This window comes from Hemiscyllium ocellatum, chromosome 19 (assembly GCF_020745735.1).
Source record: "Hemiscyllium ocellatum isolate sHemOce1 chromosome 19, sHemOce1.pat.X.cur, whole genome shotgun sequence".
Lineage (NCBI taxonomy): Eukaryota > Metazoa > Chordata > Chondrichthyes > Orectolobiformes > Hemiscylliidae > Hemiscyllium > Hemiscyllium ocellatum.
In genome coordinates, this window is record NC_083419.1 from 14,344,212 (window position 1) to 14,357,123 (window position 12,912).

Here is a 12,912-nt window from a genome sequence, read left to right on the forward strand (position 1 = left end):
GAAGAACCTATTGGTTCATTCACCCAGATCTGGATGTTCCTTGGACTACCTACGTACTTGTATGCCATAAATTTTTGTGAGAATCTTGGCTGCCAACCTGAATTGCAAGAAAAAAAACTTAAAAGATAAATGTAAGGAAAATTAGTGTGAGAAGTGAAACAGGAGACAGGGATAAAAAGGACAGCATACAATGAAAGTAAAAAAGTAGAAAAAAAAGAAAATGCTCATTCTTTATGTGGATGAGAAAAGAAGAACAGAAGCAAAAGCATACATAAGAGAGCAATCACAGCAATGCTAAAGATGATTCAGTAGCTTCAGTTTGATCAAAAGTCTTAGAAATGTATTTAAATCCTTTCAGTGCAACAGTGCAATCTATACTTGCTAGAATGTCAAAAAAAATCTACTTCATAACATTTGTGTAATTAATATATCTGCTATCTGTAAAATACACTTACACATTCAAGGTTTACTTGCATTACTCACACATTTGGAGTCCAGAGTCGAACAGTTTTATCTCGTGAAGCAGATGCCACCAGATGACCTGACGGGGAAAAGTGGACAGACATCACAGCATCCTTGTGTCCTGTAAATCGGTAGGCTCTGGTTTGTGGCTTCAAGTTCCATATCATAAGGCACTTATCAATTGAGGTAGTTGCTTCAGAAAGAATAAATCAATATTAAATCACATAGTTTCTGTACAGATTTGACCATCACAGTCAAATAATTTAAACACATTATGTAGTTGACTCACATTCCCTTATGCCTATTTGTGAAAGAGAGAGATTCATGAAATAACAATAATATTCATAGTTAAATCTCACAGATGTACTGACAATTATTTATTTAGATCAAGACAGATAGAAATTATTAAACTATTTTATCTCAATAAAATAAACGTAAAAAAAGCTTGTAAATAGTGATTGCTGTGGTGCATAAATTAAAGTTACATTTTATCTCTATGATATGATAAAAGAACATAAGCATATGGTAATGGGTCATTTGCCTAGCAATTTTCCAGAATTTCTAATCTCATTATTTTAGCGACAGCCCTCACAGCATTCCGAATTACAAATTTAGGTTTTGTTGCAGGTTTTCTCTTCAAACAGACAATGTCACCTTTCAAGTTCTTAATTACATCATGTGCCAAAGAAGTTTCAAACACAAGTGATGTTTCTCAAATTGTTTTTTGTAGTCTTTGCAGAAAATAAATTTCATTCAGCATAATAGAAAACATGTTGTTCTGCTATGATATGCATTTCATCAATGTGAATCGGCTGTAACACGATTGACAAATAGGGGATGCTGCTTCTATAGTGTGAACTTTTAAAACATGCGCTGGCTATAACACGGTTGCATCGCCAACATGACCTCCCAACTTCAATACTCAATGCACTGACCAATAAAGGCAAGCATACCAAACACCTTCTTCACTATCCTTTCTACCGCTGACTCCACTTTCAGGGATCGATGAACCTGCGCTGCAAGGTGTCTTTATTCAGCAATACTCCCAGGGCTTTACCATTAAGTGTATAAATCCTGCTCTGATCTGCCTTTCCAAATGCAACATTTCACACTTATCTAAATTAATCTCCATCCGTCATTCCTCCGCCCATTGGCCCATCTGATCAAGATTCCATTGTACTTGAATTCCCTTTACATTTAAAAAAAATCTGTTTCTCTTTTTATTTATTTTTTGTCCATCTAATTGCAGTCTATTTTTTTTCTCTCTTCAGGCAAGATATTCAATGCAAATGGTGAGCATACTATAGAAAGACAGAGATGTCAAGATAAACAGCAGATATCAGGAAATAGCAGAAGTAGACAACTCATGGAATAGCAAAAAAGTGTTCACATATTGCCCCTTACTTATAGTGCAGTGGAGCAAAATCTTGGTCAGATGGCACAGATGAAATCCCCAAGAGCTAAAAATGAATAGTGAGGCAGAAAACAGTGAAAGGAGAAAAATGAAACTGCATGAAGGTAATATCCTTTTACTCCCTGGGCACACTGTAAAACAGCTATCACTTCCAAACTAATTTCTTCCTCCTTTTGCTAATTTTTAAGTGCTATTTGCTGCATTTAATTCACCAATTATCAGGGAATTATCGCTTCACAGCAAGGCATGACGCAGACTTTATAAATAATGCATCATCTTCCTTGTTCTTATTCTGCATCACAGCCAGAGGCCTGGCTAACCACTTGCTAACATTGTTTGCTTTTCTCTTCCATATGGTGCATCAGGTTCATTTGATAACTCCTACCTAATAGCTGACCATAAAGCCACATATTTCATCGCAGGTAACTATTCTATCTGCCTTGTCTTTGCTGCTTTTTATAAATCCATTGGTTATTTAGTTATATAAGCTTTACAATTTTTTTATTCATTGCAAAGTGAGTATAATGCATGCCAAAGAGTACTCATTAGGGTGATTACCTCACCGGCAAGCTTCGGGACCATTATAAATGACTGGAATGAAGCTTCAGTAGTTTACAACTATAGAGAATATCCTGGGATGAGCTTACAGCTACAACCTTTCACCTTTGTGTTAGAATCATGAGGGCTTAAGCCTGTCTGGAATTTTTGTGAATAGTTAGCAATCTAGTGAGTGAGAAGCTATGACACACATTATAACTTAATAGAATGGCTTATTTCATTAATGAATTAAATGAGTAAAGATGCCAATGTATTATTCACAAATATAAGCAGTGTTCAACTGACATCTTGTTCAACTGACTGTCCTTTATTCATTCATCTCGATGTTTATGGAGTACAAAAATGATTGCATTTATTCCTTAAAGTATTAAGTTTAGCCCAAAAGTAGAAAAATATCTGTTGTCTTAGAGAGTTAGGTTCCACTCTAGAGATTTGAACCTAGTTTGTACTGACAGTCTAGTGTGGAACTGAAGGAAGTGCTGTGCTATCAAAAGGTGTTATTTTTCAGATGGTACAATCAAGGTCCTGTTTGTCTTTTCAAGTGGATGCAAAAAGATCACAGGGCATTTTTTGCGGGAAGGCATTGGAGGTCTGCCAATAACCTGGTCAGTTATTTTTCAACTTACACCACAAACTCAAAGTCATAGAGATGTATAGCATGAAAACAGACCCTTCGGTCCAATCTCCCATGCCAACCAGATATCCCAACCTAACCTAGTCCCATTTGCCAGCACTTGGCCCATATCTCTCTAAATGCTTCCTATTCATATACCCATCCAGACAATTTATTGCTGATTATAGTGCAAACTGGATGTTACCTACATTACAGTAGGTATGGTTCAAAAAGCTGATCATAAGCTGTAGTGCATCTGGACACAAAGTCTTGTAAAATGCTATATAATGGCAAGCTTTTTATAACAATAACTAAAGAGTAAATTAATCTAAATGAAGCATTTTAGAGCGTTTGAGATATACAAGATATAATATGCACACAAGCTTCTTTCAAATCACTATTAACAGCACTATCAAGCAGCACTTGCTTACTACTAATCAGCTTGTTGACCCCTAGTTTGGGTTCTGTCAGGGCCACTCAACTCCTAACCTCATGACAGCCTTGGTTGAAACTTGAATTAAATTCCAGAAGTGAGGCAAGAATGACTGCCTTTGACATCAAGGTCGCCTTTAACAATGTGGCAACAAGGAGCCCTAGCAAAAATGAAATCCATGGACATCAATGAGACAATTCTACAAGGACAAAGGAAAACTGCTGTAGTTATTGGAAGGCAGTCGTCACAGGAGTTCCCCGGGGGAGTGTTGTCGGTCCATCAGCTGCTTTATCAAAGACCTTCCCTTCACCACAAGGTCAGAAGTGGGGATGCTCACTGCACAACATATAATACTATTCACAACGACTTAGACGCTGAAGCAATAAATGCAGCAAAAACTGTACAACATTCATTTTGTTTTAAAATACGTTAAATAACATTCACACCACACAAGTAATAGACAATGACATCCCAAGAGAGAGAATCCACCCACCACCTCTTGACATTCATTCTTAAGAAGAAAAAAAAAAGAGTCCTGGACTTGAAATGTTAACTCTGCTTTCTCCCCATAGATGCTGCCACACCTACTGAGTTTCTCCAGCAACTTCTGTTTTTGTATCCATCCATAAGATGGACTGCAGAAATGTACCTAAGCTCCTTAGACAGAAATACACTGTTCTTTCAACGTCACTGGTTCAAAGTCATGGAACTCCCTTCCTAACTGTACTGGCAGTATATCTCGACTAGATACATTGCAGTTCAAGAAGTCAGCTCACCAGCAACTAGGGATGAGCAATAAATGCTGGTCCAGCCAGTGATGCCAGGAGTGATTTTTCTTAAAAATTGAAATTTTATTGGACTCTTTGAAAAAACACAAGTATTGAAAATGACTAACTAGTACAAAGTGCAATGAACATAGAGAGAGAGCAAATCAACTACATTACTTGACACAGCTCTTAACAAGACAGTGCAAGATTTATATGGCTTTTAATATGAATATTTTTTAAAAATTACTTTACGCATATGATAAATGATTAAAATTACTTAACAGTACACCAGAGGTTAAAATGTACATTTGACGTATTTCAATTCACTCATATTGTGGAACAGAAGGCAGGAATTACTCAATCAGTACTCTTGAATCTATCATCACTCAACCATAACATTGGACTGGCATTTCTCAAGCCATACTCCATCATCAGTTTTGCAGTGCAGCAGGATTATTAGCTGTTGAAATTTAAATTTATCGATGGTATTAAATCTCACCAGAGCAGTTATCAGTAAATCTGAAACAAAGCTAACAACCAGCACAGATAAAATAAAAAAACTAATGTGCTTAGGGAAGGAAATCTGCTGCCCTTATCTGGTCTAACATTCCAACCTACAAGGTGGTTGACTTTTAAATGCCCTCTGAAACAGCTGAGCAATTAGGATAGGCTAAATGCTGATCTTACCAGTGACGCCTATATTCCGTGAAAAAATAAAAAACATTTTCACGAGAGCATTGCAAATACAGTTGCATACGTCTTTAGAATTTATTTTACGTCCTCCAGTGGGGTTTCCACCACATGTAGCAATGGTCCAAGGCATAGGCAACATCTTATAGAACTGTGGCTTTTTTCTGACATTCACTCCATTCTTTGTGTGTGTCTCTTCCACAGTCTGCTGGACTCCCTCCGAATTCTGAATCCTACTTGCACTTATTCAATATTCTTCAATAGTGCTTGCATGGTTAATTTGGTAATCCAAGTTTCATTTCTTCTCACCATTTACCCCTCCAGTAATTTTACTTGAAAGCAAAGATGTGGTTTTCATGTTCGTGAGCTGGATATTACGCATACAATCTCCTCTGCTTAACCTTACAGCTGTTGTCACCATCTTCAAGACAACAGGAAATGCTGGCAGAACTCAACAGGTCTGACAGCTACAGTTGAGCGAGATAAATACTCTTCGTGAATTCAATGAATCTTCTTCAGAACACCATGATCTTCCACTCTCTATCTGAATTATTTTTCCAGTTTAATGTTGGAAAAACCCTACTGTGGCTCTTGCAACTGTGACCAGTTCATGAAAAGCATGATCATTGGTGAGAAAACTGGAAAATGTATACCAGATAGCCAGCAAGGAGCTTCTTGGATTGAAAACTGGATTTTTGGCTCTCAAAACATGTTGAATGGTGAGACAAATTTCACATTAGCGAGCCTACTCACATGCATTGCAATCTCATTATTACCAAATCTCACTATTTAAACGCAGTTTCCCATTCCCCACTGTTTGGGCTGCGCATTAGAGCAGCACAAAATAGCTGATGGCTGCCCATGGCTAATGCAGCAAAACATGGCTGACAGTAGTTAGAGCGCTTGGGAAAATATTTGCTTAATATTGTCTTCACAAGTAGCACAATAACAGCTCTGTAGACTCAAGGTTACTTGCCAATGCTTAAGACATAGATAAGAACATTTTATACAAATTAGCTTTTCTCTTGAATTGCTTCATCAATACTAAGAGTAGGTTTTAGTTAAGATTCTTCAGATAATCATAGATATAGATCCCAAAGTAGTTACTGATCCACAACATCACCAGAAGCAATAGAAGATTCAAACCAGTTTCAGACAGTATAAGCAGCCCCCTATTCAGTGCAGGGAGAAATGAATAAGGTTCTGAAGTAGGCAGCAAGTATCCAATTAATTGGCAGTTAACATGGTACAGTTGGCAAACGTTATTTGAATATAGCATCCATTGTGAAAAGCCTCAAGAAGAAAGATAACTCTGGGAAAACATCATGAAGGACGAAGGTGGACCACAAATCTTTGTCAGTGATATGATTAGCTTAATTGGAAATACATTCAAATTGCTAAGGTGTCGATTGAGGGAATCCTGAGGGACAGAACGTACATGTATTTGGAAAGGCAAGGACCTCAAGGGATTTCCCATCCACCGCCTCCAACCTCATAGTCCCACAACCCCGCACCGCCCGTTTCTACCTCCTGCCCAAAATCCACAAACCTGAATGCCCCGGCCGACCCATTGTCTCACCGAACTCATCACCGCATACCTTGACACGGTTCCGTCCCCTTTAGTCCAAGAACTCCCCACCTACGTTCGGGACACCACCCACGCCCTCCACCTCCTCCAGGATTTTCGCTTCCCCGGTCCCCAACGCCTTATTTTCACGATGGACATCCAGTCCCTGTACACCTCCATCCCCCATCACAAAGGACTCAAAGCCCCCCGCTTCTTCCTTTCCCGCCGCACCGACCAGTACCCTTCCACTGACACCCTCCTTCGACTGACTGAACTGGTCCTCACCCTGAATAACTTCTCTTTTCAATCCTCCCACTTCCTCCAAACTAAAGGAGTTGCCATGGGCACCCGCTTGGGCCCCAGCTATGCCTGCCTCTTCGTAGGATATGTGGAACAGTCCATCTTCCGCAACTACACTGGCACCACCCCCCACCTTTTCCTCTGCTACATCAATGACTGTATCGGCGCTGCCTCGTGCTCCCACGAGGAGGTTGAACAGTTCATCAACTTTACTAACACCTTCCATCCCGATCTCAAATTCACCTGGACTGTCTCAGACTCCTCCCTCCCCTTCCTAGACCTTGCCATTTCTATCTCAGGCGACCGACTCAACACAGACATCTATTATAAACCGACTGACTCCCACAGCTATCTGGACTACACCTCCTCCCACCCTGCCCCCTGTAAAAACTCCATCCCATATTCCCAATTCCTTCGTCTCCGCCGCATCTGCTCCCAGGAGGACCAGTTCCAACACCGCACAGCCCAGATGGCCTCCTTCTTCAAGGACCGCAGATTCCCCCCAAATGTAATCGACGATGCCCTCCACTGCATCTCCTCCACTTCCCGTTCCTCCGCCCTTGAGCCCCGCTCCTCCAACCGTCACCAAGACAGAACCCCACTGGTTCTCACCTACCACCCCACCAACCTCCGTATACAACGTATCATCTGCCGTCATTTCCGCCACCTCCAAACGGACCCCACCACCAGGGATATATTTCCCTCCCCTCCCCTCCCCTATCAGCGTTCCGCAAAGACCACTCCCTTCGTGACTCCCTCGTCAGGTCCACACCCCCCACCAACCCAACCTCCACTCCCGGCACCTACCCCTGCAACCGCAGGAAATGTAAAACTTGCGCACACACCTCCTCCCTCACTTCCCTCCAAGGCCCCAAGGGATCCTTCCATATCCGCCACAAGTTCACCTGTACCTCCACACACATCATCTATTGCATCCGCTGCACCCGATGTGGCCTCCTCTACATTGGGGAGACGGGCCGCTTACTTGCGGAATGCTTCAGAGAACACCTCAGGGACGCCCGGACCGACCAACCAACCCAACCACCCCGTGGCTCAACACTTTAACTCTCCCTCCCACTCCACCAAGGACATGCAGGTCCTTGGACTCCTCCACCGGCAAAACATAACAACACGACGGTTGGAGGAAGAAAGCCTCATCTTCCGCCTGGGAACCCTCCAACCACAAGGGATGAACTCAGATTTCTCCAGTTTCCTCATTTCCCCTCCCCCCACCTTGTCTCAGTCGGTTCCCTCAACTCAGCACCGCCCTCCTAACCTGCAATCTTCTTCCTAACCTCTCCGCCCCACCCCACTCCGGCCTATCACCCTCACCTTGACCTCCTTCCACCTATCACATCTCCATCGCCCCTCCCCCAAGTCCCTCCTCCCTACCTTTTATCTTAGCCTACCTGGCACCCTCTCCTCATTCCTGATGAAGGGCTTATGCTCGAAACGTCGAATTTCCTATTCCTTGGATGCTGCCTAACCTGCTGTGCTTTAACCAGCAACACATTTTCAACAGAATAGGGATAGTCAACATGGCTTTGTGCGTGGGAAATCATGTCTCACAGACTTGATTGAGTTTTTTGAAGTAGTAACAAAGAGGATGGAGAAGGGCAGAGCAGTGGACATGATCTACATGGATTTCAATAATGCGTTCATATTTGTTTATATTCCCCATAGGAGACTGGTTAGGAAGGTTTGATGTCATGGAATACAGGGAGAATTTGGATACAGAACTCAAAAGGTAGAAGACAGGGTGATGGTGGTGGTGGAAAGTTGTTTTTCAGACTAGACACCCATTACCAGTGGAATGCCACAAGGATCAGTGCTGGGTCCACTACTTTTCATCATTTACATAAATGATTTGGATGTGAGCAGAAGAGGTATAGTTAGTAAGTTTGCAGGTGATACCAAAATTGAAGGTTTGAAGCGAAGAGGGTTACCTCAGATTACAACAGGATCTTGATCAGATGAGCCAATGGCTGAGAAGTGGCAGATGGAGTTTAATTTAGATAAATGCGAGGTGCTGCATTTTGGGAAATCAAATCTTAACAGGACTTATACACTTTATGGCAAGGTCCTAGGGAGTGTTGCTGAACAAAGAAATCTTCGAGTGCAGGTTCATAGCTCCTTGAAGGTGAACTTGCAGGTGGATAGGATAGTGAAGAAAATATTTGATATGCTTTCCTTTATTGATCAGAGTATTGAGTACAGGGGTTGTGAGGTCATGGTGCGGCTGTATAGGACATTAGTTAGGCCACAGTTGAAATATCGCGTGCAATTCTGGTCGCCTTCCAGTCGGAAGGATATTGTGAAACGTGAAAAGATTCAGAAAAGATTTACAAGGATGTTGCCAGGGTTGGAAGATTTGAGCTATAGGGAAATGTTGAATAGGCTAGGGCTGTTTTTCCTGGAGAGTCGGAGACTGAGCGGTGACCTTATAGATGTTTATAAAATCATGAGGGGCATGGATAATAGACAATAGGTGCAGGAGTAGGTCATTCTGCTCTTCGAGCTTGCACCACCATTCATTACGATCATGGCTGATCATCCTCAATCAGTATCCTACTCCTGCCTTAGCTCCTTAACCTTTGATTCCACAATCCTTGAGAGCTCTATCCAAATCTTTCTTAAATGAATCCAGAGACTGGGCCTCCACTGCCTTCTGGGTCAGAGCATTCCACACACCCACAACTCTCTGGGTGAAGACGTTTCTCCTCATATCTGTCCTAAATGGCCTACCCTTATTTTTAGGTTGGGTTCTCTGGTTCGGGATTCACCCATCAGCGGAAACATGTTTCCTGCCTTCAGAGTGTCCAATCCTTTAATAATCTTATACGTCTCAATCAGGTCTCCTCTCAGTTGCTCCAATCTTTCAACATAAGATAATCCCGCCATTCTGGAAATTGACCTCGTGAACCTACGCTGCACTCCCTCAATAGCCAGAATGTCTTTCCTCAAATTTGGAGACCAGAACTGCACACAATGTTCCAGGTGCAGTCTCACCAGGGCCCTGTTAAGCTGCAGAAGAACCTCTTTGCTTCTACACTCAATCCCTCTTATTATGAAGGCCAGTATGCTATTAGCTTTCTTCACTACCTGTTGTACCTGCATGCTTGCCTTCATTGACTGGTATACAAGAACACCCAGATCTCTTTGTACTGCCCCTTTACCTAACTTGACTCCATTTAGGTAGTAGTCTGCCTTCCTGTTCTTGCCACCAAAGTGGATAACCATACATTTATCCATATTAAACTGCATCTGCCATGCATCTGTCCACTCACCCAACCTGTCCAGGTCACCCTATAATCTCCTAACATCCTCCTCACACTTCACCTTGCCACCCAGCTTTGCATCATCAGCAAATTTGCTAATGTCACTATTTATACCATCTTCTATATCATTAATATATATTGTAAAAAGCTGCAGTCCCAGCACTGATCCCTGCTGTACCCCACTGCTCACTGCCTGCCATTCTGAAAGGGAGCCGTTTATCACTACTCCTTGTTTCCTGTCAGCCAACCAATTTTCAATCCAAGTCAGTACTTTGCCCCCAATACCATGCGCCCTAGTTTTGCTCACTAACCTCCTTTGTGGAACTTTATCAAAGGCTTTCTGAAAGTCCAGGTACACTACATCCACTGGATCTCCTTTGTCCATCTTGAGAGTTACATCCTCAAAAAATTCCAGAAGATTAGTCAAGCATGACTTCCTCTTCATAAATTCATGCTGACTCTGACCTATCCTGTTACTGCTATTCAGATGTGTCGTAATTTCATCCTTTATAATTGACTCCAGCATCTTTGCCACCACTGAGGTCAGACTAACTGGTCTATAATTTCCTGCTTTCTCTCTTGCTCCTTTCTTAAAAAGTGGTACAACATGAGCCACCCTCCAATCCACAGGAACTGATCCTGAATCTATCGAACTCTGGAAAACAATCACCAACGCATTCACAATTTCTGGAGCAACCTCCTTCAGTACACTGGGATGTAGACAGTCAGAGGATAAACAGACAAAGTCTCTTCCTTTGGGTGGGGGAGTCCAAAACTACAGGGTATAGGTTTAAGGTGAGGGGGGAAATATAAGATCAAGGGGCAACCTTTTTACGCAGAGGGTGGTACGTGTATAGAATGAGCGGCCAGATGAAGTGGTGGAAGCTAGTACGATTGCAACATTTAAAAGGCATCTGGATGGATATATGAATCGGAAGAGTTTGGAGGGATATGGGCCAAGTGCTGGCAGGTGGAACTAGATAGGGTTGGGATATCTGGTCAGCATGGACGAGTTGGACTAAAGAGTCTGTTTCCATGCTGTAACATCTCTATAACTCTGAGTGGCAGCAGGCAGCATTTGTGGAGAGAAGACAGAGTAGAGAATGGATGGAAGGAAGGTAAACATGTAAAAGATAGGTGATCTTGCTGAGTTTTTCCAGTTATTTACAATTTTATTAATGATTTCCAGCATCTGCAGCTCTTTGTTTTTGTTTTGTTCAGCGTTAAACTCAATTCGGAGGATTGAAGGCAAGCTGGCATGTAGATAGGTCAATAATTACAAAAGGGGAGAATTTTGGCATTTGCCCTTACGCTTAATGTCATTACACCCAGTTCTGCAGAATAGTCATATTAAACTTAAAGTATTAACTCTACTTCTCTTTTCACAGATGCTACCAGATGTGCTCAGTTTCTATAGTACATTACATTTTTGTATCTATCTAGCCCACCATTTGGTATTTTGGAAATCACATGACAAATTGGTGTTGAAGACTAATTACAGCAAATAGCTTGTCAAGGTCAACATTAATTAGTCCCTTTGGAATCCCCAAATCAGCAATCCTATCATTTCTCAACCTGTCCTTTTATAGTCTGCCAATGTTAATTTTAAGATTCCTATTTAAATATTAGAAATATATTCTAATTGATAGTGTTATATATGTAAGTAGCATAGAGATGTTGTAAAGAAAATTCCAAGTAATGCGGTATATCTGTGGTCAAGTCTCATGTTTGATGAATATTTCCTAATCAACCCAGTTCAGAGATGTTACCACACACGTCTGAGCAGGTGTGACTTGAATATGAGCCACTTGGCTCAGAGCTAGGTACACCATCGCTGCATTGACCTACACTTGCCACATTTATTGCATCTCAAACACTTAGTCTGTATCCCAAAATGTTACACAGGATAAGGGTTTGAGATGCAATAAATAACAAAATATTATTCTGGCAGCAAATGTTATCTAATTTGCATTTGAATGAATCAATAGTAACTGTTTTTATTGGCTCCAGTGGGAGTTTGCTCCACTCAATGAATTGCTGTCTCCACTGCTGATTTTCAATTTATTCTGCTTGAAACACTGTCAACTTGCTCTAGACAAGGTGAAATAGCTTGTCAAGGTCAACATTAATTAGTCCCTTTGGAATCCCAAAATCAGCAATCCTATCACTTCTCAACCTGTCCTTTTATAGTCTGCCAATGTTAATTTTAAGATTCCTATTTAAATATTAGAAATACACACATATCTCTTAACCTGACTCAATTCAATGAGTAAATTCAATTATCTCAATTAAACAACAAAAAGTCAATTCAAATGTTCAGCAATTGCAAACTGGCAAGAAATTGACATAAACCTAAATATGACACCAAATACACCAAAAGGTGTTAGCACAGGAGCTTCCTACAGTGTTTTTTCACATGTGAATTACATAACTGTAGAAATCTATTGACATTAATTTCCAACTCCATTTACGGGTTCTCTCTATGCATAATAATTTACATAGAAACAATGCCTTTAACATTAGTTAAATGTTCACAGAAGCTTAAACTTACGGATATAAGGATATCTGGGAACTGGCAAGTGGAAGGGGAGTGGACTACAATGTAAAGCTAAGCGACAGAGCCACGTGAAGCACAAGTTTTTTGGACAAAAATGCTCTCCTTCTGTGCTTAGGTTTCTGTTATACTATGCAAAATATCTAGCACTTACCTAGCTGCTTGTTGTTTGGGTTAAAATCAACACTGGTGACCACATCTTTATGACCTTTAAAGTTGTGTTCTAAGTTTGGATCCTCCTAGGATAGTAAAAAAATTAAATACCTTACTTTATTC

The 12,912-nt window shown here is 41.2% G+C and overlaps 1 protein-coding gene across 5 annotated transcripts in view; it reads right to left on the reverse strand.

The window, feature by feature from the left end:
• poc1b (POC1 centriolar protein B) overlaps positions 1–12,912 on the reverse strand; it is a 126,852-nt gene that overhangs the window by 101,974 nt on the left and 11,966 nt on the right. For 4 of the 5 annotated variants that reach the window (XM_060839247.1, XM_060839252.1, XM_060839250.1 and 1 more), the window contains exons 2-3: positions 12,791–12,875; positions 484–655 (exon numbers count right to left, since the gene is read on the reverse strand). In XM_060839247.1, the coding sequence (XP_060695230.1) occupies positions 484–655; positions 12,791–12,875 (257 nt within the window). The remainder of the gene's footprint in view (positions 1–483; positions 656–12,790; positions 12,876–12,912) is intronic. The other variant, XM_060839249.1, reaches the window with a different exon arrangement.